We start from the raw sequence: 26,172 nt of genomic DNA, 5'->3' as shown, positions 1-26,172 counted from the left end.
GCTCCTTTGAGCAAAGCCTTCTGATGTGAGCACATATCCGAGTCCATAGTGAAGTCCAGAGAATGAAGTCCCACCCTAGAAACACACAGGATATTCCCAGTCCCGCTGCTGACCTATGGCTTGTGAGAGGACACGTTCCCTCACATCATCTCCTCATGTCCCATCTCCCTGCTGTAGAACTGGAACTGCATTTACCTGTCACTGCTAAGCCTTGAAAGTCAACAGAGGAGCTGCAAGCCTTCCAAGGAGACTGTGTTACCAGTTGGATTGTCTTGAACAGGCTGGGCACTGTGGTGCAAAAGAAACACCTTATCTGGGAGACAAGAAGATGCCATCCACAGCTCCTGCTTCTCCCACGCCGCCTCTCCCTGCCCCCTGTGTGTGCAGTGACACTTCCACGGGTGAGGTGTCACATCTCCTGCTCTTGGTGTGTCTGAGGTCTGCTCCTCTTTCATGCACTCCTTTGTCTCATTCGTGTCACTGCCTTGTCATTGCCTTCTTGCTTTTCTGCACCTGACATGATTTCTTGCCTTCTACTGTAATTAGCATCACATGGGGAATACACTGAATTATTGCATTAGGAAGACACGGGGATCAACCTCATCTCCATGTCAGTGATGGAACAACAGGCTAAAATAGCAGCAAGGATGCACACTGAAGACTTTCTAGGAACAAAAAAAAAAAAATCCTTTTTAGGAACAGGGATGTTGAAGCAGCTGCTTAAAAGGGATGGAGAATAGCTTTGAAAAGCATCCCTCAGCAATCCTGACCCTGTGGTACAACAGGACCAAGTTGTCTACCAAGATCTCTTTCTCAGTTCAGTTTTCCTACAGGTAAGACTTGAATGGGAAGCAAAGAGTTACCTCTGTTAATTACCATTACTTTACATTTCAAATGGAACTGCTACTGCATTTTCCACCTCTTCCAGGTAAAAACCTGCTACTATGTAGCTATGACTAATTCCCGGCTCATTTAAGTCAATCCCTCCGGCTGTCAGCTGAGAAACTGGGACACATTCCCTGCAGTGGCCAGTTCAGATGCAGAGCCAGAGCCTGGGGTGACAGCAGGGACCGGGCCCACCTTCCCATCCAAAGCCACCAGTCCGGTGCTGGGGGGTGACAAACGCAGGGACACCTCAGGGACACCTGAGAACACAAAATGGGTGGCACCCTGCAGCACCAGGTCAGCCCAGCTCCTTACATCCAGGCTCTCATCTGGTCTTTACTGGGCACCATCAGAAAATTAGGCATAGGTAGATAAAAGCCTTGCAATTAGGGGTTAAAACAAACAAAATATGATATTGAGCCCAGTTATGAGCTGAGGAGAGGCAGCATTTCACAGCCAAGCTGGCTGAAACCCCGAGAGCTTCAGCCATCCATTGCAGAGGGCAGGCTGAGGGAGCTGCGTGCCCACCTCCAGCCTCCACCACAGCTCTGGGCAGATTAGGAAAACTGCTTTCCCTTCACTGGGGAGTTTTACTGCAGAGAAATGAAGCACTTCAGGGCACATCATAAGTCTCAGCTTGAACACTCTGCCCCGGCGCTTCCCAGGCGAGGCGGGAGAGCCTGGCTGGTGCTGAGCGCCGGATGCTCAGCCTGAGGGGTGCTTTGGCTCTCCTCCGTGCTGTGAAATGGGACAGAGCAGACTACGTGGGAGGCAAATTGTTTTTTGGAAAATATTGGAAACCATTGTACTAAGCTGATTAACTCATTTTAACAATTTTACTTAGCTGCAACAGTTGCCCCACATGAAAAGTGCAGCTGCAAGGATTTGCACAACAGAAACACTCCCACATGCAGGAAAGCCAGATAAGCCCCTGCCTGTCGTCATTACAGCAGGAAATTTTAGCACTTTGGGGACATTGCAGGGTTATTTCTGCCTCTGTTTAAGTTTTAATCCAGACCATGGAGGGTACTGTTATGCTGACTGATTTTGTCCATGTCCCTTAGGTCCCAGACTCAGCCTGATTTTGGCAATTCTTGGCAGGTAAAACTTTTGTCAGAAACATGAGAAATTGCAGGATTCAGGGCTCCCACTATCTAATTCCACCTGGGGACAGCAGCTGCTTGTTTCACCCTGAGGCAGTATCTCTTCTGCCCTCCTCCACCTCCAGAGTCACACAGTATTATGCAGGGGAAATTAGGCTTTCTTCATGCTTCCCCTCTTTCTCCATGTTATTACTCCCATAACAAGCTGCCTCTTAATCTCAAAATATGAACCTTTTGGACAATGTTCTGCCAGTCCCATGAGGGACTTGGCAACCAACAGGAAAACCAAGATTGTCTGGAATATTATCCAAACACGTCGGACCAAGGACCACCCTCAGCCTTCAGCATTTCTCTTGGGTCACCAGTCACACTCCCCTCCCTGGTAAATTAAAACCATTCTAAAAACAGTGTGGTTTTAAGCACTAGCAGCAGGGCATTTATATGGAATTTTCAGACTGATACTTCTCCACGGGCCAGTTTGGGACCTCCTGAGAGTAGGATATTGTCTGAAAATATTCCCTGAAAACCATCAAGAAGCATTGGTATCTAAACACATCTGTAACAGCTCTGCCATCTCTGCAAGCATTAGCTGCAAATCCTTTTTACCCTCTCTAGATGTTTCAGAGATCATGGCTGGTGCTTTTGCTCCAATTTCCTGTGCTTCCAATTATAGATTTGAAGCAGCAGCAGACCTCCACCAGAAACAGGAGCTGGGGTGGCTGCATGCTCCCTGAGTGCCAGGCAAGCACAGAGCTGCTGCAGGGAACCAGGAGCTGTGGGCATGCATCTCCATGGAAATAGGTCCTTGGGAAGATCAGAGCGATGCTGGGGGTTGCATTCTGCCATCCAGTTTGTTCTGAATGGTAGCACTGTAAAAATCAATATGGCACTTTTAAAATGGATTATGAGGCAGTTAAATGACAAGTCTCCAAAGAGGAGTTGCAAATGAAGGGGGATCCCATGGGAGTTTTTTATAGAGGGAACATTCAGGAAGCTGTTCTTGGCTGTTTACCTAAGAGGTCACAACAGATAAGCAATTGAATACAAGTTCCATGTGTGATGCTCTTGTTAAAGGGGCCAATATGACCCTAGAATGTATAAATGGGAATATTGAGTAGTAGGGCAAACATATTAGCTCTATACATGACATTAATGAGACAAAATGAGTCTAGTTCATCTGTCAACACTTAAAAATCATGTTGCAACACTGAGGAACGTTGGGTGAAGAGCTGTAAGACTGATTGAAAGCATATCTCACAGTGACCCAAAGGAGCACAATCCATTTATATTATCCAAGAGGAATATAAGGGATGAATTGATCTATAAGTATCTATACACAGAGAAGGAATACAGTACCAGAGGCTACTTAACGTAGCAGACAAAGGCATATAAACTAGGAAGAGTGGAGCTAAAAAAATTGCAGTTGCAAGTGAGGCACATTTTTCTCCTTAATGGTCTTGTAATTAACCACTGGAGGATCTGACATGGGATATGGTAGGTTCTCCATCACCCCAAAAGATACTTAAATTAAGCATGGATGACTTTGTACATGATGTAGCTCATGGATCAGTGTGGGACTTGCTGGGCAAAACTCCATGGTCTGCATTATGCAGGAGGGCAGAGGAAACCACCATGGTGGTGCCTTCTGGCTGTGAAATCTATGAAACTATCAAAGTGATGACATCTGTATATCACATCCTGGCAGCATCCTGCCTATTTATGTAACACATGTTATGAAAAGACTCTTTTAAGGATATTTAGAGGGCTTTAAATATTTTATTAGGTTGTTTTTCTGGGGTTTTTTTTTTGTTGTTGTTTTTTTTTTTTTAATATACTCTACCTGCAAAACCAGGCTGATGAAATAAACCTTAAAAAAAAAATCCTGAAATAGATTTTCTATACCCCCAAATCCCAGTCTTAAAGCCAATATCTCAGGATATTCTGGGCTTTTAATATGATGCTCCAAGGACTCAGGCCTTTATCGTGGTTTAAAGCTTCTATTTCACAGATTTATAGATGCTAAACTCAGGAGAGACTACTGTGAATATCTAATCTGACCTTGTACACAACAGAGGCCACAGGGCATCCGAAAAGACTCTTTTAAGGATATTTAGAGGGCTTTAAATATTTTATTAGGTTGTTTTTCTGGGGTTTTTTTTTGTTGTTTTTTTTTTTTTTTTTAATATACTCTACCTGCAAAACCAGGCTGATGAAATAAACCTTAAAAAAAATCCTGAAATAGATTTTCTATACCCCCAAATCCCAGTCTTAAAGCCAATATCTCAGGATATTCTGGGCTTTTAATATGATGCTCCAAGGACTCAGGCCTTTATCGTGGTTTAAAGCTTCTATTTCACAGATTTATAGATGCTAAACTCAGGAGAGACTACTGTGAATATCTAATCTGACCTTGTACACAACAGAGGCCACAGGGCATCCCTCAATTGCTTCCAGGCCACACTGAAGGCTTCCAGATTCTTCCTGCAGACCACAGCCAAGACACAGCCTTCCCCTCCACCTCACAGACACTTCAGATCATCTCACATCCCACCACAGCATCCTTCCTTCTGCCCCTGACACATGAAATCTTTCCTGGCACATGTCCATTCAAATTGCTGCTGCAAAGATCATTTGCCATTCCTCTGTCTCCTTGCTGGCTCTCCCTTTTGCCTTTTCACCAACACCTCTCCTGCTCCTCCTAATCCCCACCTCTGCCTCTTCATCCCCTTTGGTATCAGCTCACTCCAACCTCTCATGGCCCCCTTTGCTACCTTTTCTTTCATATCCCTTCCTTTTTTCCTGAACAAGCCTCATGTGGTGTAGCACCAATTCATGTGGCAGGACCCTAAGTCACATCAGTGCTGCTAAAGGAGAATGTTCTCAGAGCATTCACACCCATCGAGGGACAGGGAATGGGGCTGTGGTCAGGTCATTACACGTTGTCTCTGCCACTCCTTCCTCTTCAGGAGGACAGATGACACTCCTCCCCTTCTCCAGTGTGGGATAGTTCCCATGGGACACAGTTCTCCACAAACTCACAACATGAGTCCTTCCTATGGGCTTCACTGTTGCACAAACTGCTCTAGGGTGGGAGGGTGGGTCCTTCCCATGGGGTTCAGTACTTCAGGACCAAACTGCTCCAATGTCGTCCCTTGCAGAGTCACAAGTCCTGGCACCAAACCTGCTCCAGACTGGGCTTCTCTCTCCACAGGACAAAACGATAGACACAACAAACGGAGCAGGGAACAGAAACCACGATTTGGGATAATAAGCATGAAAATGTCCTGTCCCCACGACAGCCCTCCATGGGCTGCAGCTGAATCTCTGCTCTGCTGGCTGAAGCACACCTTCCCCTCCTTCCTCACTGACCCTGGTGTCTGCAGGGCACTTCTGCTCACATATTCTCACTCCTCTCCCCACTGCTGTTACTCTGATGAAGTTTTTTTCCCCCCTTCTTAAACACATTATCAGAGAGGTATTACTGACATTGCTGATGGGTTTGGCCTTGACTCTCCTGGAGCTGGCTGCACTGGCTCTGTCAGACATGGGGGAAGCTTCTGGCAGCTTCTCACAGAAGCCACCCCCTGTAGTGCCCCTGCTACCAGAACCCTGCCACTCAAACCCAACACAGTTTATCAGTGACAGATTCTCGTCACTGGATTCTCGTGCAGGAAGAAATCGTTCATGTGTGTTATTAAATGTCTGTATATCATTCCAAGGCGTACAACAGTGTGGTACAGTTTCCATCTAAAATACAAGCCTGTATTTTAATGTTTTTGTCCTTCTGAAAGAACCCAGCTTGATAAACTTCAGTGCAGGAGACTGGCATCATGGCACTGTGGTCAGGGGAGAGCTGGGGCAAGGAACAGGAGGTGCCACAGCAGGGGAGCAGGCTGGAAAAGATCATGGACGAGTTCATCCCAGACTTTGCTTTCTAGAGAAGAGCTCCTTGCCCTCTGTGGGCCAGTGGTGCTCTGCCTGGGGAGCAGGTAAGTGAGGAGAAAGGATGCACAGGAGAATCCACTGGCTTCACTGCTTCTGCTCCATGAAAACTGACAAGCATCCTCTTTTACAAAGCCTCAGTGCACGGAGTTTTTTAACCTAATACTGCTCTAAACAATTGCACAAGGTTACCTTGCTTTATGTTACAGCACATTTTAATCCTTCTGAAGCCAAACTGCATAAAATTGCCAAAAACTGACACATGTCTCCGCTCAGCGCTGCCTACTGACACGCAGGCACCTCTGGCCAAGCTGAGAGGAAAACATCTGTCAGTAGGTGTTAATGAGACCATCACATGTAGCAGGCAAGACCCAACCAGCTCAGCAAGATCTGACAAAATTCATGTTCTCATCGGGTGATCACAACTATCTGTGGTTCCACTCAGCTGTCAGGGAATGACTTGCATATATCCTTCCTCACATGGATATTTTATGAATTTTAGAGTTAGCAGGATGTAAATCTGCCCTTTGAGGATCATCTGGCAGAGCAGAGCTTTGGCCAGTACCTTGCAGGGGCTTCTGCAGGCAAACAAAGCAGATTAAAGAATGCCCTAAGTGTCCATCTCTCTGAGCCAGCACAGTTGAAGCCTGGGGGCAGGAAGTACTTTTTTTGTCAGAGATGTGAAGTTAAATGCCCCATTGTTTGTAACTAGCCCTGATGCGGCGTTGTTTTTGCAGGAAGTCATGGGCAGCTTCAATCTTTATACCTGCCAGCAGTCCTGAAGGAAACACTGCTGCTGGAGAAGGTGTGTGGCATGTTTTCAGGTTGTCAGGCAATGGCATCGTGGCTTTAAACACTGGTGAGTTAAAGCAGAAGAGGGGAGAGGGAGAGAGGGGAAGCAGTAGTTCACAGAGAAAGTTTTCATTTAATTAGCTGATAATTTACCTCTCACTGTACAAATTAGAGCTAAGCATATCTGTTCCAGCCAATGTATATGACTCACAGTTCGTCAAATAGATATTCTGGAAGTGAGAAGTTACAGAAATAAAAGTCATGAATTATCAGTTGTTCTTCTATTCTCGTGGACAGCATCTTTTATTACACGTAAATTCCATATATAGCCATTGCAAACAGGAAAAATAGCTGAAGTCAAGTTTGCATGGATAGAGAAGTGACAAAACAAGAAACGGAATCTAAGGATGGATTTCACCCTGTTGTGTTAGAGGATCCACCTGACCATCACAAAACTTATGCAAAGTCTGTTTCCAGGCCCTGCTTAGGGATTTCCCATCCAGTCTGCAGCAGACAGCTGCAGTAATGATGCACATCCTAAAAGCTGCTGTCTCTGTTGACCACCTGAGGAACCTCAGACAGAGACTGTGGTTTACTAAAGTCAATAAACCACACATGAGCCCTACTTGCTAATGCTTCTTGAAGGCAAATTCGTAGACAAGTCCCAAAAAAATTTAAGAATCTCCAATGAGACACCTGGTTTGAGTCATGAGCCCTTCTCTGCAGTATGCTGAGATCCTGCCATGTTTCCTACAAAGATAAAGCAGCAAATGCCTCTTCACACACATTTAAAAGTCAGACCACAGAATCTGGGCTAAACAGCCAAAAAATAAATGGCTCATTTTTAATGTGAGGTCCATGAAAGGTTCACTGTGGGCATAGCTCAGGCCTGTGCTGCTCTTGAGAGCCAGCATGGGCTTTTGCCACGGCTTGTTGGGAGGACACGTGGTTTGTCTGCAGAGGGTGGTAAGCTCATTTCTTAATGTTTCTTTAACGTGTCAAGAAATGCCAAGGGTTTGCACAGTGGGAAAAAGAGCCCCATTCCAAAACATCTCAGATGAGACACCCCTTTCAAGGCAGCTCCTGCCCCATGCCTCTCTTCTGAAGATGCACCAAGCAGGAGGACTACACTGTGTATTTTTTTTCCTCTGGAGTACATCTATGGAATCAACAAACATGTGGATATAAATTTAGCTGTTTAACTGACTCAACTGTTCAGAAATTTAACAAAAAAATGTACATACCAGTAGGTATCTGGAAACCAGTGTTTTCTGTCTGAGGCAGCAAAATGAATGGAGAGCAATATTCAAACACTGAAAGTTAGCAGACTAGGTACAAAAATATACCAGTTGCTAGGAGATGGCATTTAATCTGGAATTTTAGGGAGTAAGTAAAAATAAAGTTATAAGAAGAAATATTGTTTAGGGCAGAAATCAGGCTGAAGCAAGAGGCTGTTTATGAGAGAGAGCACAGCAAGGATGCTGCCCAGCCACGTGCTGTGGGGCTGGAGGTGAATGGCAGGGTTATTGACTTCACCGTGGGAACAAAAGCCCTGCCAGTGAAAGACAGCAAGGACAAACTCTTGCCTGGTTGAAGCTGCTGGGAGATGTGCTACTAAAGTAAATAAGGGCTGTACTTCAACCTGCAAATATCACCTTTGCTTGTCATGGAAGTCCAACCAGAAACTAAAATGTTGTGAAACTCAGCTCATTCCTCCAGTTGTGAAAATTACAGGAAAAAACACAGCAAAGTTCATTGCTTGTGAAGCTGGGTCCCCAAACCAGATTCTGCTGGTTTCTTTCACCACTGAGAGCCCTACTTTCTTAATAGCAATAGAATTGATAAATGCTGGGTTTTAAGACTAGACTGTCTTGTGAGACCATATGGGTTCAACAGCAAGGCCAGCAGGGAATGAGTGGGGCTGGCTGCTCCTTACAGCGGCCAGTCCTTGGTGGGAACTGTCCAAGTGGGATTTTAGTTCTGCTGAAATACAGGGCAAAATTGCAGTAGATCTCAAGAGGTCATTTTCCCCCCTCCCTCTCACAGGTAAAGGGTTGTGTGTAATCTAGTCCAGCACAGGGTAATCACCTACACATACAGAGGACAAACCCTGCTTCTGGTTCCTATAAGCACATGCAGGTATTAGTATTTGCCTTCAGCACCACCCCTGGGTAATTTCCACCTCAGACATCCCTTTGACCAAGGCTGGTAAGCATTTCTACAATATTTGGTCACAGTGATTACATTCATTAGTTGGATCAAACTATTGGGGTCCCAAGGCCAAGATAGAAAATCTGACTTTTTACAGCTTCAATTTTACCTGTAATCCTGATATTGGAACACTACTTGTTTAGACTTCCTTTGGATAGTGCTTGTCAAAGTGATAAATAATTTTCTCTGGGCAGCAGCCAAAGATCAGAGTCCATGCTGACATCTGCAATCTGCCAGAAGGCTTTGATGTTGTCAACAGGGCTATGGTGAAGCCTAAATAACCACTGGTCGAGGGGATATGTTCTCCTTGCTCAGAAATCCAAAGGACTGTCCCCACTGCTGACCCAGCTTGTCTTCTGGAGGATAACTACTGATTGCACACATTGCTGTCTGCTTCACTGGCCTCTGCACAACAAAGTTTCAGGCAGAAAGGCAGTAATGTGTCTGCTGTTACATCAGTGCTGATGGTGGCACTGGCATCTCCTCTTTGTGAAACCCAGAGAGCAGGGTTGGTGCCATCTGGATCTGCACCCTTGCCAGGGTTCTCTGCAGTGAGGAGGGGCTGGACAAGGACTGGTTGGTTGTTGTTCAGTCCCTCTGATTGATTCCACTGGTTGGGTGGCAGAGTATCAGCCAATGAGGGTTGGCTGGATTTTTGTCATTGCCTGTGGTTAAGAGCCCAACCACCACAGTCACTGACTGCATCTCATCATATTTTATCATCTTTAGATGACCCTGCTTAAGTGGGAGGGTTGGACCAGATGTCCTCAGAGGTCCTTCTCAATCTCAGTCATTCAGTGATTCTCTGATTTTTAAGCAATGATTGCTGAATCACAGAGCTCACTGTAAAGCTCAGGGTGAGAGCTCACCTTTGGGAACCTGCTCATGCAGCCCTGTGAGAGGCCCAGCCTGGGCTGGAAGGCTCTCCAGTTGCACTGGAGAGACCTCCAGGAGGTACCAGGAGGATGTTCTGAGGAAGGATGATAATGGTGATGTACACCTAGTGCAGGAAAGCAGGGGCCCTTGCAGAAGCACAGGGATGAACGTGGGTCACAACAACCCCATGCAACATTCCAGGCTTGGGGCAGAGTGTCTGGAAAGCTGCATGGTGGAAAAGGACCTGGAAATGTTGGCCAAGAGTGACTGAACATGTTCAGTCACCACATGCCTAGATGGCCAAGAAGGCAAATGGCCTGCATCAGAAAGTGTGGCCAGCAGGACCGGGGCAGTGATTGTCCCCCTGTACTCCCCATGGCCTCACCCCACTGGTGAAGTGCTGGTTTTGGACCCCAGTTTTGGGCTCCTCACTTGAAGAAGGACATTGAGGGGCTGGAGTGTGTCCAGGGAAGGGCCACAGAGCTGGGGAAGGGCCACACAGCTCAGGTGAGGAGCAGCTGAGGGAGCTGGGGGTGTTTAGCCTGGGGAAAAGGAGGCTCAGGGGAGACCTTGTCACTCTCTACAACTCCCTGAGAGGAGGCTGCAGCCAGGTGGGATCAGTCTCTTGTCCTAGGTAAAAAATGACAGAACAAGAGGAAATGAGTTCAGGTTTCACCAAGGGAGGTTTAGATTGGATAGTGGGAAGAATGTCTTCCCAGAAAGGATGGCCAGGCACTGGAACAGGCTGCCCAGGGAAGGGATGGAGTCACCATCCCTGCAGGTATTTTACAGATGTGTAGGTGTGGCCCTTAGGGACATGGTTTAGTGGTGAACTTGGCTGTGCTGGGTTAGCAGTTGGACTTGATCTAAGAGGTCTTTTCCAACCTAAGTGATTCTACAATTCCATGATGGCATGGCCAATCTGGGTTGCAGCCAGCTTTTCTCCCAGAATGACTGGAACTGCCATTGCTTCTGCTGGCAGCAAGCACAGATTTATCAGTGGGTGATGGAGGCAGTAACCTTCATCCCTGCCACGTCAGGTGCAAGGGGCCAACTGCCCACACTGTCCATCTGTCCACACTGTGGCCTAGCCTGGGGCTCCTTTCAGCCCAGTGTGGGCTTTGAATGAAAAAGAGAAAGAAAGAGAAACATAAAAGAAGCATGTGGGAAGCGTTAAGATTTTTTCAGCTTATTTGTAAAAGAGTGTTCCTGTGCCTTCAAGGGACAGCAGGAAGGTTTTGTCCCTTCAAAGTGGGTCACAAAGTGAAAGAAAATCCCAGAGTATCCTTACTCCTCAGTTTGCAATTGTCTGCAGAGATTTCAACCTGGAATATTGTGCTAAAGCAAGTCACATCCTGGGCAGCATTAGAAGCATGGCCAGCAGGTGATGCAGGAGCTGATGCTCCCCCTCTATCCTGCTCTTACAAAACCACATCTGAAGTCTGCATCCAGCTCTGAGACCTCAAGTAATGGAAAGGCATGGACCTGTGGAGCAGGTCCAGAGGAGGGCTGCAAAGATGAACAGAGGGAGGGAGCATCTCTCCTGTGAAGGCAGTCTGAGAGAGTTGGTGCTGTTCAGCCTGGAGAAGAAGGCTCCAGGGAGGCCTTTTAGCAGCCTTCCAGTACCCAAATGGATCACAAAGGGGGATCACAAGAAAGAAAGAGACTTTTTACCAGGACCTGTAGCAACAGAACAAGTGTGATGGTTTAAAACTGAAAATTTGATAGCTTTATATTAGATATGTGGTGATTTGACCTGGGCTGGATCCCAGATGCCCACCAAAGCCAATCTATCACTCTCCTCCTCAGCTGGATAAGGGAGAGAAAATGTAAAAAAGGCTTGTGGGTTGGAATAAGAACAGGGAGAGATCACTCAGCAATTACCATCATTGTCAAAACAGATTTAACTTGGGGAAATCTGTTGAATTTATTACAAATCAAAATAAGAGAAGGATAATGAGAAGCAAACCTAATCTTAAAACCCCTTCCTTCTTCTCAGGCTTAACTTAATTCATTGTTCTCAATTTCCTCCTCCACAGCAGTGCAGAGCAACAGGGAATGTGGATTATGGTCAATTCATCTCAGGCTGTTTCTGCCTCTTCTGCCTCAGGGAGAGTCCTTCCCACAGGAGTCCACAAAATTCTTCAATGTGAGTCTTTCCCATAGGCTGCAGTTCTCTACAATCTGCTCCAGCATGGGTCCCTTCCATGGGGTGCAGTCCATCAGGAACAGGCTGCTCCAGTGTGGGTCCCTTGCACATATTCTCACTCCTCTCTTCTCTGGCTGCAATTACTTCTGTGCAATAACTTCTTTGTTTCCCTTCTAAAATATGTTATCACTGAGGCATTGCTACCACAGCTGATGGCTCAGCCTTGGCCAGTGGCAGATCCATCCTGGAGCTGGCTGGGATCAGCTCTGCTGGACATGGGAGAGCTTCCAGCAGCCTCTCACACAAGCCACCTCTCTGGTGACCCTGCTACCAGAGTCTTGCCATGCAAACATAACACAGATGTTAAAAGAAATTCTTTACTGTGAGGGTGGTCACAGTATAACTGGTTTCCCAGAGAAGTTGTGGGTGCCCCATCCCTGGAAATGTTTAAGGTCAGTTTGGATGGGGTTTGAGCTTCTGAACAACCAGATCTATTGCAAGATGACCCTGCCCATGGCAGGGGGGTGGACTAACTATTTGTTGAAGATCTCTTCCAGCCATTCTGTGGTTCCATGATTTGGCCATGTTTTGATTTGGGGACACTTTGCAAACCTTTAAGTTAGCAAGACAGCTCCTGAGAGGTCTGGGAAGAAGTTTCTGTTTCTTTTCTGGTAACTAGAGCTGAAAATAAGTAACTACTTGGTGAGATAAATACCCTCCAAACCCAGGGACTGGTACACAAGACCAGTCAGTGAAACCAGCAGCCACAGGGCTTCTTGCTCCCAGGTGAACAGCAGCTTCCAAACATTAGAAGGATGTGTGCCTGCCTTCAGCAAAGCTCAGCCCCCACATGCATGGACTGTGGGCTGGCTGGGCCTGCTGGTCTCTGCTGCCATTGATACACAAAGCCTGATACAGGCTGTGCCCTGGGCGAGCTTAGCAAAGCCAGAGTGAGCACTGCTCTTCCAGTGGAAGCTGAAGGAGAAGTAAAAGCACAAGGCACCACCAGGGTCCAATACAGCACCGTGTGAGTTTAAAGAAATATGAAAGGAGGATAGAATTTCTTACCAAATTCTTGAGTTTCCAATTTCTCTTCTTTTAAAATTGGATGTTGAGAAGACGTGTTAATATTGAGGGTCCTGCTGTAACCCAACTGTAACTCGATGTGCATGGGGGAGGGAGGGGACAGAGGGAGAGCTTGGTGTGCTTTTCATGTGGGGAAAAGAAGAGAATTCATGGCAGAGTATTTCTGAGGTCTACTCAAGGCTCAGTGAAGATCCAAACACCACCTTTTTGACTGGTTCAAAGCCACATGAGCCAGCTGTGCACACAATGAAGGGACCAAGGTCATGCCAGTGAATAGAAGTGACTGCTGAAGGTTCCCTTTCTGCAGCAGCATGGCACTCTGAACCCAGGGGAGAGCTGGGCTGAGCTGAACTGGGCTCAGCCCAACCAAGTCCAGCCCAAGGATTCTCTGCTTCCCTGGCTGAGCTTGAGGAGCCTTCTTATTTCCTCAGCAGCTTCTTTGGGTTTATACTCACCACCTACCTATGGAAATGGGGATGGGGACTCACACCCACTCACTCTGTGCAGCAGAGAAGGCTGTGTGGAGAAGATGGATTACTTTCATCTTGATTGTATTTTACCTTTTGATGCCCTGGATGTTTATTCCTTTATCATGTATTAATTATTGGCATTCTCTAGGCTTCCTTCTGTCCTAATCTGATTTAAAACAGACATTTGCATTTGAAAAGTAGCTAGCATGTATAGCAAATCCTTTCCCTTGGTTTGCTATTAATGCAGCCAGCTTTGATGTACTATATTAATGCTGTTTGCCAGGGGTGAAATCAGCACACCACCTATGGAGAGGCACTTCCTTGGTGAACCTACTGCTTTTACCCACAGGCAAAGCATCTCCCTTCCCTGGTGAAAAACCCGGGTGCTGACTGCAGCTGCATGGTCACACACCTGCTCCTCTCCTGCTGCCTTCCACCCGGCTCTGGGAGGCTCAGAGGCTCTGCACTGTGCCCATGATGACCTCACCTGAGGACCTGCCACATCCATGGCAATGGAGGAGGTGAGAGCTAAATGCAGACAGGGCACCAAACCAGCAGCTGAGGGCTGTGCAGGGGATGAGGCAGGCAAGTGCAGGGTCTTCCTGAGGGTTGTATGCACTGAGGCTGAAATGCATGTGTGCTTCAAAATGATCCAACTTTTATCTAGCAATATCTCAGCCAGTTGAAGAACATACTAAATCAATCCTCTCGTGAGTTCAGTACCAGTATTTCCTTATTTCATTTTTTAATTTTTTAACTGTATTGCTTACATAATTTAAGGCTTTTGGGAAGTTGTCCTAAGCCTGACTGCTCTGTTTGAGCTGGTGCAAAGGGCACATGGAGCTGCTGCTGTCAGCCCCTCAGGCTGGGTTAACCTACTGGTGAGTGATGGGCACAGGACAGGTGACCAAAGGAGCAGTGCCTGCTCATGTGACATAGCAGAGGTGGCCCAAGTCACCAGCCTCAATCCACCATGGCTGCTTGTGCAGGTTTCCCTCTGCTCTGCTCATGTCTGACAGCCAAACTGCCTGGAGCAGCCTTTCCTCACCCTGCTCTGGCATTCCAGATCAGCTGTGACTCCTTGAACGGGAGGCTTTGCTCACCTGGCTCCTGCTATCAGGGCTGGGTGAGAAGCCACATTTCTGTGTGGCAGAGCTGGGGAGGGGATGGGCTTTGGCAAGAAGCTGTGCCAAACAGTAGGGTCTGGAAAGCAGGCTCTCCCAGAACAGCATGTCTGATCATGGCATTAGTTGAATAGAAACAGCTCAAAGTAAACTTGTTTCTTCTTAAATGCTCACATAGAGTTTTGCACCATGTTGACTTGGTTTGAAAAGCATTTTAGTTAAATTATTACAACTTCTGCCTCTGGACAAAACTTAGTTTCCAGAGCTCATTTACCAAAGGGGTTGGAAAAGTTATTTTAAGTTAACAGCCTACATTACAGTAGTAGTTATTTGAACAGGTGGGGACTGGGGGAAGTAGGGACATTAGCCAAATCATGAATCATAAGCTAATCAGATTGCCACCCATGTTTGCACCAAAAGAAAAGCCATGCACAAAAATACACACATCACCAGCTACAGAACTGACTCAGCAAGGACCCAAACTTTTCTTGGGGTTTATTGGGGTAAATGCCTACACTTTGATTTGGTAGGGGCAGGAGCTCTCTCTGGAAGCCACCGGGGAGCCTGGCTCCCCTCTGACAACTCTGAGGGTGTGGCACTTTTTTGTACTGTTTGCCCCCCTCTGCATTTCTGCTCCATCCAAGGAGGGAGAAGTTTGGGTCTTTGCACTCTTTAACAAGGTCTTTTCTGCCCACCCTTGGATTTGAGGCTCTTTCAACAGGTGAGCAGGAAAAGCAATTTCAGATATCCCAGGAGGGCACCTCAGGACATCCACAGCCTCTACCTCCTGCAGGGAAGCTCCTCTCTCTGGTGCAGTAGGATGTATTTGGCTGCCCAGGAGGAAGTGGGTCACAGAGCTGTTTCTTGGCCCATCCAAAACCCTGGCAGAGAGCTGTGCAGAACCATGCCATGGCCCAGCTATGGGAAGCAAGGGCTGCAGCAGCTCTGCACTGGCTCTGCACTGGGGTGGGGGTTCATCTTCTCCTGGAGCATAGTTACAGAGAAGTCCCTAGAGTAAAAAAAAAAATTGAGATGTAACTGGATTTAGAATAAAGTAAAATAAAACCACACTATTGAAACTCTGTTGATGTTAGTGAAATTCCTTGTGTCTTACACCAGCGGGCAGAAAATCAGATCTGAAGTGCTGAGGCTGCTGGCAGATACTTTCCTGTTTGTGTGTGCAGTGGAGAAAAGTGCTTGTTTGGTGCTGATTGCAGACTATGGAATAAGAGCAATTTCTCATCCCACCTCCACAGAAGCTATTTAAATAGTTCTACACCCACTTTGAAAGATGCTCAGTTAGAAAGGAGTAAATCTGGAAGTTATTACTCCTGAAAGAAACAGCCAATAACCAGGCTGTGCTGGGGCTGCCGGTGCTCCGGGGGACAGCAGCGCCCAGCAGCTCTCCCTGAGCCAGGCTGCCTCTGCAGCTCTCAGTTATTGTTGGGCAGCCTGCAGAGCAAACACACGCTGCAGGGAAGAGCCCTGCTCGTGCCTGAGGAGCCTTGGAGCTGACCCTTTGTCCCACTGAGGCTCGGGGCCAAAGCCCAGCTGGCTCCATGCAGGCTCCTCGCAGGCTGCACGAGCCCCCACGTGCTCTCCATCCAGCCCAGCAGCGAAGGGAACAACCAGCAAAACCCAAGGACATGCCACAAGAAGCAACAGGCAGAGCGCTAATTAAAAAAGCCCTTATGAAATATTGGGGACAGAATGGTGTCACATGCAGTCATTCAATGCCTCCCTGTCCCTTCCTTGGGGATCGCCTGCCACAAACTCACTCACAAAGTGGAAGTGTTTGCCAGCTCTTTCCCAAAGCTGGGGGTGGAGATTTAACCCCTGGCACCTCTGCAGGGCTTCTGGCAGGATGCTGCCCACCACCCAGCCGCTCTCCTGCTGCCCACGTTCCCCTCTGCTGCACCTCCTGCCCGGCAGGACAGTGAAGGGGGAGGCCTTTCCCCAGAGCAGCTGCTGGCCAAGTCTCTTCCTGGGGGATATGGAGGGAAAAGTTAAACTCAGGTGGGGAACTGGGCTAGCTCTGTGCAGGGAGAGCCAGGTGGGACCCAGGAACCTGGCAGCATGCTGGTCTCCCCCAGGTCACCTCCAATCCTGGTCACACCTGTGAGCAGGCATTCAGGCAGTCCAGCTTTCCCACCCCACCACTTTAGATGTTCATGGATTTGTTTCCAAATTAGGCTGGACCCAAAGAGAGACTTTTATGAATTGACGCACTCAAAACAGCCACAGAGCGCTAAATCCTCGGATGAATCTCACACAGTGCTACTCTCAGAGCCAGCTGCTTGTGTTCAGACCCTCAGCACTGCCATCCTGCTCCACAACCAGCACACCAGGGCCCTGACCCTACAGCAAATTTTAGGCAATGCCTTGTATGTCTCTGGCTTTTGCCCAGCAGAGCTCTGCTTTGAGATTAAGATCTTAATATTTATAAGCCACTGGTTTTACTATCTGTTTAATATCATGGAAAAACAGGTGCCTACATTGCTATTCTTCCAACTTACCTGAAAATCTCACCTTCTTAACAAAGGGCAATTACATTTTTCTTTAAAAATAAACTAATTATAAAATCGCTGTGATTTTCTCACATTTAAACAGCTAATTATTTCTGAAGACATGAGAAACTGAGAAACAGCTGTTGCAATGTTGAAGCTCAAACAGTTACATCTCTGCTATTTTAATGGGCAACAGTCAATATTTTTATTCCCATGTGATATTACCAAGACATGATAAGAAACCGTAGCATTAGTATTAATTTGTGGACCAAAGATCACTTCAATTTTCCCCAGTGAGGAATAATTTTAACAGAAAATTAGTATTCCACAAACAACTCTTTTTTGTCCCCCCCCCGCCTTTTTTCCCCCTCTTCCTTTGTTTTTTGATAAAGCAATACAGTCCTGGGTAAGGGCAATTTGAAAGGAGAGACAGTTTTTAAGGCAGCCTTAACTCTTTCCAGACAGGGGAGTGGACTTCAAAAAATGCTTTCCAAAGTTCACCTTGTATTGTTGACCACTGAATAAAGGGAGAGCACTGACTTTGCCTCTCACCAGAAGGTGAACAAATGTCAAATAGGAGTCAGTTCCTCTCACAGCCTCCAGGTGAGGATTTCTGCTTAAAGCTTTGCTCTTCAATCTGTGTATGATCACCCAAACCAAAGTGGCATCTGCAGGTACTTGGCATCTGTAGAAATCAGGCTTATAAATACAGAGCCAAGCCTGGAGCTCCAGGCTGCTGCTGCTGCAAGGCTTTGCTTTAATCTTTGGAAATCCTCGTTGCACTTAGCCAGGGAAAATCATGTGTATGGCACAAAGAATGGTGATTTGAGTTAAGCATGGAACAGAGTCACAATTTTTAATTGCATGTGTCTGTCAACAAGCCCTTTCAAACATCTTAGCTCCATTGTATTTTTATCCTTTTTCCCCTAGGATCATGACACACTTGACAGTGGTGATAAATCAGCTCTCATGCTGTTCTATTAGCCAGGAAAATATTATCAATCCCATTTAGCTGGAAATGTGAGACCCACAGGTAGTCTAACACAGTGATTACCCCAGGTAGCTACCTGTAACAAGCCAGTCTCAGCAGGGGAGTCCCATTCCACCCCATCAGAGAGGATGCTCTCCTGGAAATTGTGGGGGTGTTTTAGGTCTCCTACTAGGGCAAACACTTTAAGCACAGCATTACCAGATTAAAAAAAAAGGATAGGGACAGGTGAGAGAGAGTGAGAGCACTTTCCTCTCATGTTTTGAGTGGATTTCAATGCAAGAAGCAACTTTCTATCTTCAGGTTTGAACTCTGTAGATGGAGAAACATCTATTGCCCTCTGAATCGGTCAAGGACAATAGAGCATCAAAATTAACATGCATCCAAGTGTGTGAAGCAGTAGGAAATTTTTCACATTAAAAAAGTGGAAGGTACCTCCAGATATAAGTGACAGCTGAGCCAGGAACTCTGAGGAATTAATTTTTGAAGGCATCTAAAGCTATAGCTGGACACCAAGAGAGACCCAAAAATGAGGAACCCACGCTAATGTGCCTCTCTAAGAATTTGGCCCCAAGTGACTTGCCACAGATTGGGCAGGTGTTAAGTTACAAAGTCATAAATAGAAAACCAATTCCCTCTCCTGGCCTTTCATTTAAAGGCTTGGACAGATTCCCAGACAACTGTCAGCCACATGAAGATATAAATTATTTAGAGCAGTGCAAAGGGTAATGAACCAGGGTCAAAAGCCACCTGCAAACTTGCAGACCCTTAGCAGGCAGCAGTGGCCAGAGCAAACCTGGGGTTGGTTACTCATGTTCTTGCCACATGGATACACTGAAATACCCTTTTCACCACTGATTCTTCCTCATCTTCAGGCAGAATTTCTATTATACACTGGTTTCTGCTCCATCATCTACCTGCCAGGTGGCAGATGCAGGCAGAAAAAGGTAGGCTTCCTTTTCTGGAATGCTCAGGCTCCAGTGCTTGCCCAGGCTGTGGATAACCCTCCAGCCAAAGAACTGAGGGCTGGCTGTGTGATTCCTGCCACGCTGCCCACAGTGCCTGAGCAGCAGCAATGAAGTGGGCTGGACACAGGCTGATTTCAGTCTGTGACTGAGAGGATAGGAAACTCATAAACTGTGTGTGATGGCTAGTCCAGAAAAGTCTTCAAAAAGGCAACTGATCACCATAGCCACTCTCTCCCCAGTTACAGGCACACACACTGGGTAAGTTCTAGAGTAGTACTGGAGTAGGTTCTGCCTGGCACAATGGGATCCAAATCTCTCTGGAGGATTCAGACTGTAATTCAGGAATCCTACAGATAAAACCTGCTAGCAGTGATCTGTAGAGGTTTATTTATCTGTGGTCTAAAATGACAACCTCATTGCCCTTTTCCAGATGCAAATATTTCAAACCTGAAGTATTCACTGGTGCTGTGAAGTCGGAAACAGCGTGGGTACCTCAAGTGCAGGGCAGTTCAGCTGGAAACCCAACAGCTTTCACTTCCCTCCTACACTTCCCTGTTCCAGGGAGCAGCACCATGGTACCACAGGCTCACCAGCACTGCATCCTCAAAATCTATTTGCAAGAGCTGCCATCCTTGGCACAGGCAGCAAAGCTTACAGCCTTCCTTTTCTGTTTGAAACTGGTCCCCAGAGGCTTAATTTGCAGAGCAAATTTGCTGTAATGGGATTCCAGATTCCACCTTCCTGTGCCTGACAGAAGGTGCCTCTGCGAGCTGCCTTGGTTCACCTTTCAAGAAGCTGACCTCTTTTTTCCTGAACAGCATCTCAGTTCTGGAATGTGAGCTGTGACAAATGTTTCAGAGAAGGCTACAGGGCTAACGAATAGATTAATATTTAATCACACTTCCCCACTATTGGGTCATTGTCCAAAATTTTTTGACTCTTGTACCTAAATCTACACTCCCTTGTACCTGAATCTGACTTTTTCTTATTATTTCAAATTTCTTCCTGTCCTCCCCACAGTCAAATTATTTTTGAAGGGAATTGTCTTCTCTTGGCTCCAACTGGAGCCAAGTGTGGCCTGACCCACATTTTTCTATCAGTAATGCACCCTTCCATATAAGCTCTCACATTTCCTGATGAGACACTGTCTTCACACACACTAAGGTGCATTTCTCGTCCTCAGCTCAGCATCAGTGCAGGGAGAAGAGGAAAGGACACAACAGCAGCCTCAGCTCATTCTTGGGACATGCATGGAAGAGCATGGGGTAGGGAAGCTTTTGGCTGATGTGAGGTTTCTGTGGTGTAAGACCCCTCTATATCTAGCAGCTGGAAATGGGAATTGCAATGCAGGAAAGGCAAATCCATTACACTTTTAATGTAGGATATGAGCGACAAGAAAAGCACATTGGGAAAGACCTCAGCATTGGATAGTTACTTGACATCCAGGGTCTTGTGCAAGCACCTTGAAGCCCATGCCAGGTAATTTCCCCACTGTTATTTGCTGAGCTAGCAGGACTGAAGCAGCAGATACATTCATTGGCGCTGCAATCATCCCTTCCTGCACTGTGGGTGCCAAAGGAAGCCGGGGTCCCCAGCTGTGTCCCCGCCATCCCCTGCAGCCCGGGTTCACCGTGCAGGCCATCCTGCCGCAGGGATGAGGCTCTCCCAGAACAGCGGCTGGTGATGGAGCCGAGCTCAAACACAGCTGCAGGGATGGCTGGGCGCTCGGGCAGCTCTCCACAGACCGCTCGTTTGTCAGCACCGCTTTGCTACCTGCCAGCCCCGAGGAGCCGCCTCAGCGGAGCGGAGGGCCCGCTCCCGGGGCCGCCGACCGCCCGCGTCCCGCCGGGCTGCGAGGGCAGCCCCGGCCGGCAGCGGAGCCGCGACCCCGCTCTCCGGCCCGACCGCGAACACGGTCCGAGCCCGCCCGCACACACAGAGCGCTCGTCCCCGGGTTTGGGTCTCAGCCCCGGTTTCGGGTCTGCTCCCTCGGGGCCGCTCCAGCACAGCGGCGCCGCGCTCGGCAGGGGGCGGCAGCGGCGGCGCCCGCACGGAGCCGGCTCGGGGCACCCTGGGCCGGGGGCTGAGGGCTGCACCGGCAGGGGGGCGGAGCGGGCAAGAGCCGACGGCACCCTCGAGACGGGGGCCGGTGCCTGCCAGCCCGCGGGGCAGCCCCGAACCCGCCGGCCCGCACAGCGCGGCCGGGAACCCCAAGCACGGCCACAGCAGCGGCGGCCCCAGCCCCCGGGTTATGAATGGGCGCGGCGGAAGCCCCGCCCCCCCGGACGTGACGCCCGCCAATGGGGGCGCGGGGTGCGCGGCGGGGTGAGGGGGCGGGGTGGGCGAGCGCGGGGCTCGGCGGCCGCTGCTGCCGCGGCCCGGGGGAGGCGGGGAAGGAGGGAGGGGCGAGCAAGAGAGGGAGGAGGAGGAGAGGAGGGAGGAGAAGAAGAGCAGGAGGAGGGTCCTCGCCGCCGCTGCTGCTCTGTCCTGGGGGCCATTCAGCGGGAGCGAGGCGAGGAGCGAGCGACGCCCAGGCCAGGCGTGGGGCGCCGGGCGATGCGGGGCTTCGTCAGGCTGCGGCGCGGCGGCCGCGGGCTGTCGAGAAAGTTGCGGCGGTCGCCCACATGCGCGGCCGCGGCCGGCGGCTTGGGGAACGGCGCCGAGCGGAGGTGGGCGAAGAGAGTTTGAAGCGCTCGCCGGCGGGAAGATGGCGGAGCGGAGCTGAGAGCGGCGCCCGGCGAGCTCGGGCTGCCCCCGCCTTCCTCCGCAGCCCCCCGGACCCCCGCCGGACACATGCAGGCCAAAAAACGCTACCTGACGCTGCTCTCCGCCGGCACCTGTCTTGCCCTGCTGCTCTACCTGGGAGGTGTGCGGCTGCGGGCGGCCCGGCACCCGCCGCCCGGTAGCCGGCATGGCCCGCGCCCCGGCGGCGCCGAGCGGCCCTGGCCCCGCTTCCCCGACGCCCTGCCTCTGGCGGGACGCCAGCGCCGGCCTCTACCGCGGGCGCCGCTGCCGCATGGAGTCCTGCTTCGACTTCGCCCAGTGCCGGAAAAACGGCTTCAAGGTCTACGTGTACCCGCAGCAGAAGGGGGAGAAGATCGCTGAGAGCTACCAAAACGTCCTGGCCGCTATCGAGGGCTCCCGGTTCTACACCTCGGACCCCGGGCAGGCCTGCCTTTTCGTCCTCAGCCTGGACACGCTGGACCGAGACCAGCTCTCGCCCCAGTATGTGCACAACCTCCGCTCCAAGGTGCAGAGCCTCCACCTGTGGAACAACGGCAGAAACCACCTAATTTTTAATTTATACTCCGGCACCTGGCCCGACTACACTGAGGATGTGGGGTTCGACATTGGCCAGGCTATGCTGGCCAAAGCCAGCATCAGTACTGAAAACTTCAGACCCAACTTTGACGTTTCTATCCCGCTCTTTTCTAAGGATCATCCTAGGACAGGAGGGGAGAAGGGATTTTTGAGGTTTAACACCATCCCTCCTCTCAGGAAGTACATGTTGGTATTCAAGGGGAAAAGGTACCTGACGGGGATAGGGTCAGACACCAGGAATGCCTTATATCACGTCCATAACGGAGAGGATGTTGTCCTCCTGACCACCTGCAAGCATGGCAAAGACTGGCAAAAGCACAAGGATTCGCGCTGCGATCGAGACAACGCCGAATACGAAAAGTAAGTGAGCGGTGTCCCTTGCCCGCGCTCGTGTCCCCGGGGCGCGCCGGCGTGCCCGGCGCCGCGGGGCAGCCGGGAGCAGCTGTGTGCCAGCGGCCGCAGGAAGGCGTTCATCGCTCCTTTGGGCGAGTCCCTGGCTTCCACCGTGAGGCTGCCGGCGGGCTCCGTGCTGCCGTGCCGGGGGAGCGGGCCGGGAGGCACTGGAGGGCGATGCGGTGTCCTGCCTGCCGCGGTTGCTGCCCGGCACTGGTGACCTGCCTGCGCAGCCTGACGGCTTTCCAGACCTTGCCAGCGGCGGAGGTGCTGCTGGAGGATGCGCTGGCATTTGGCTCTGATTTTTGTGCCCCCAGTGCCTCTTAGGCCAGATGCCCTGTGCCTTCCCTGCCCTGAGACGAAGTTTGTACGCGTCCTCAGCTCTCTCCAGGCTCCCGAAGTGGGTTGGTTGCTGAGGGTGATGGCTGGGATGCGCTCTCCAAAAAGCACTGCCTGGCGTGTGAACTGTGTCTGTGTATCTCCACAGACAAGCCAGTAACTTGCCTTGCCGTGTTTTTCCTCTCAGTTCAAACCAGCACAGTATCAGTGAAGGGAGGAGTGTTGGCTGTGTTTGTGTACTGTGTCTGAGTTTCTGGTTTTCACGTGTGAGAGGATACACCAGTGATGCGAGCTCAGTGTGTGCTTTCTGTGAACGCCTGGTTGCTTGCCTTTCCTCGACTTTTATTTTTATTTGTTGGTAATGTCACTGTGAAGCCAAATTTTGTCTCGCTGTACTGCTGCCCTTGTCTTCCAGTCTGCTTTTCAGGTTTGTATATATAGCTGCCGGGAAAACCGCTTCTGGGAATTACCTCCAGGATTGCGATGCTGACTAAGCCGTTTGCAGCTGATTAGTTTATTTAAATGCCGACCACCGCTATGTTTGCTGCAGAATAGGTGCCTGTATATGAAGTTTTTCACATGAGAATATTTCCTGGGTAGCATGAATTACACACTGAATTAAAACAGACCAGCCGTACAGCACTGCGTGATGTGCAGTGGAGCTGCACCCAGCGCTGCCAGCGGCTGGAGGGTTTTTGTGGTGCACAGGGGAACGTGGGTGGAAAAACACTTCTAGAGAGCATTTGGGAAGAAACTACGTTGGCATTAATACTGGTGAAAATTTCCGGCTGGTTGTCTGTTTCTCCACCGAAACTATCCCTGGGGGTTGGAAAGAGACCGGGAAGGTCAGCATTGCAAAGTCGAGAAGCCTGCGTGAAGTGCCTGGGTGAACTCTGCTCACCTTTGGTTACTGTAATTCTGCTGCAGAGGGGGAGGAAAGAGCAGTGCAAATACTCGGTGGACTTTTAATCCCATTCATTTTCAGAAAACTGATGGGCGAATGGTGAAATAATGCACATGTGGAAGTGATACAGCATCAGAGCTGGATGATCAGTAGAGATACCAAGCTAAGCTCGTGTTATTTGTCACCCGGGAGTCCCTTTGGCTTGTGATCTCCTTCAGGGAATATATGCTTTGGGAAAGAAGGGAGACCTGACAATTGCAGCCTTTCAGGGTGTATTGGTTTTTTGGTTTTAGATCTGAGTAATTTGAGCTAATTTACATATGGGAAAAATCCTGGTTATTTGCTGTATACTACAGTGTGTGTGCTGTCAAGTTGTCATAAAACCAAACATACCTGCCTGTGGTTTCACACTAGTCCAATTTTTTTACAGCTATGCCATTTGGTTTAATAAAAGATAGACCTCTCCCTGTGACTTCTGCTCCCCCAAAAGTGTCTTTGCCACTTACTGTGGTGGGATTTGTGTATGGCAACCCTCAAGGGGTATGATAGCAGGCACCCAACTGTACCCACTGTTCTGTGCTATTCATACAAAAAGCAAACTTGCCGCTGGGATGCAGCTGTAACTGGGGTGGGGGGCTTCAACACTGTTGCAGTGTTGCATCGTTGCAATGCTGCTGTTAAAAGACAGGAACTAAAAACTGATGCTGTCAAGAAAATAAGATTACTCCAAGAATTGAGGCAAGCTCAATCTGTGGTCAAGCTGCTGAGGTGAAGGGGTTTGCTCTAGTGAACAGCTGCAGATGCTGCAGCTCTTTGACCCTGCATCTTACCTGGCAGAGCGTGCTGCTGCCCCTTCTCACTTGTGCCTCGGTGCCGATGCACAGCCGAGTGTGCCATCTGCTGCTCTCCCAGCACCGTGTCCTGCCAGGGCCTGTGTCTTCTGGCTCCTCTGTGCCCGTAGGGACCGTGCCTGGTGCTCCACTCCCTTTATGGAATCTGCTAGGGTCGCATCCCCAAGGTAGCATGACACAGCTGGCCAGTTGAAATGCTTCTGTGCTGATGTGTAACTCGGCTGTGAAAGCTGTGGAAGGAAATCCATTTTCATCCCGTGTAAAGCAGCATCTGATCATCAGCGAGGCTGTAATGCTTGGAAAGAAGTGTCTCTAAATACATCTGGGCCTTGAAAACTGCACATGGAGTGGCTCTTGTGAGGCATTTGGGGCTTGGATTTGACAATGCGTCTTCAAGGTTTTAATCAGAAAGAAGGAAAAACACTCTCCAGGATATGTCTATTGGCATATCCATGTGCAATTGGGAGTTGCATATTGTGCTTTTCTGTGCTGATTTTCCTATCCTGTGGTGTGATGCTTACACCACTTCATGTGAAAGACAGTAGTGTAGGTGCCCTGGCCATGGAGAACTGGTCTTGAGATACCAGTGCTTGCCAGGGTGATGTATGAATGACTTGGTCTAGGTTAGAGGCCTTGCCAAGCCAGGTAAATTAGGTGATCAGATTTTAAAACGGGCTAACCTTGTGTTAGCAGGGTAGTGGTGTTATGATGTATTGGGTGTGGGGCTGCACAGATCACAAGTTACTTTTTATCTAGGGTGTAACATTTGGTGTTGGGTTCACATGAGGTCCGCCGGTCTGCTGGATGTGGTGTTTCCTCTCAGGGAGATTGAAAAAGCCAAGGAGAGTGACTTCCTGACCTCTGGAAAGATGTAGAGTGTCTTTCTTTGTTTGGGGAAAGCATGGATGGGCATATGTGTATTTGACTGTCTCTGTGAATTGTATTGAAAGATCCATCTGTATGTCACAGCTAATTAATTTGCATCCTAGTTACGCATCTCAGCAGATAAAGCTGAGGCAGACTAAAATGAATTACATTATCATGATTAGACTGCTAGCAAACAGGATATAAAAGAAAACAAAGAAAACCTCTGGTTTTCTTTACAGTGTCCTTGGTTGTTAGAGGTGGCCTTTGTCACCCAGCACTAGGGCAGCTGGGCTTTCTGAATTCCTCCACAATAAGATTTCAGCCTCAAGCTTTCCATTTCACAAAGGGTTAAGGGAATAAAAGCTGCTGCTGCTGAAGTTTGAAGACAGCCTCTTA

At 49.0% G+C, this 26,172-nt stretch overlaps 1 protein-coding gene across 1 annotated transcript in view; it reads left to right on the top strand.

The window, feature by feature from the left end:
* The first annotated feature begins 21,690 nt into the window (after nt 1–21,690).
* EXT1 (exostosin glycosyltransferase 1) overlaps nt 21,691–26,172 on the top strand; it is a 176,851-nt gene continuing 172,369 nt past the window's right edge. The window contains 2 exon segments of the mRNA XM_039715416.1: nt 21,691–22,070; nt 22,072–22,782. Of these exon segments, the coding sequence (XP_039571350.1) occupies nt 21,895–22,070; nt 22,072–22,782 (887 nt within the window). The 5' untranslated portion in view covers nt 21,691–21,894.

Source organism: Passer montanus, unplaced genomic scaffold, assembly GCF_014805655.1.
Source record: "Passer montanus isolate IOZ18808 unplaced genomic scaffold, ASM1480565v1 scaffold33, whole genome shotgun sequence".
In the NCBI taxonomy this organism is placed as follows: domain Eukaryota; kingdom Metazoa; phylum Chordata; class Aves; order Passeriformes; family Passeridae; genus Passer; species Passer montanus.
The sequence above is the reverse complement of the archived record's forward strand: the minus strand, read 5'-3'. Positions and strand labels throughout refer to the sequence as shown.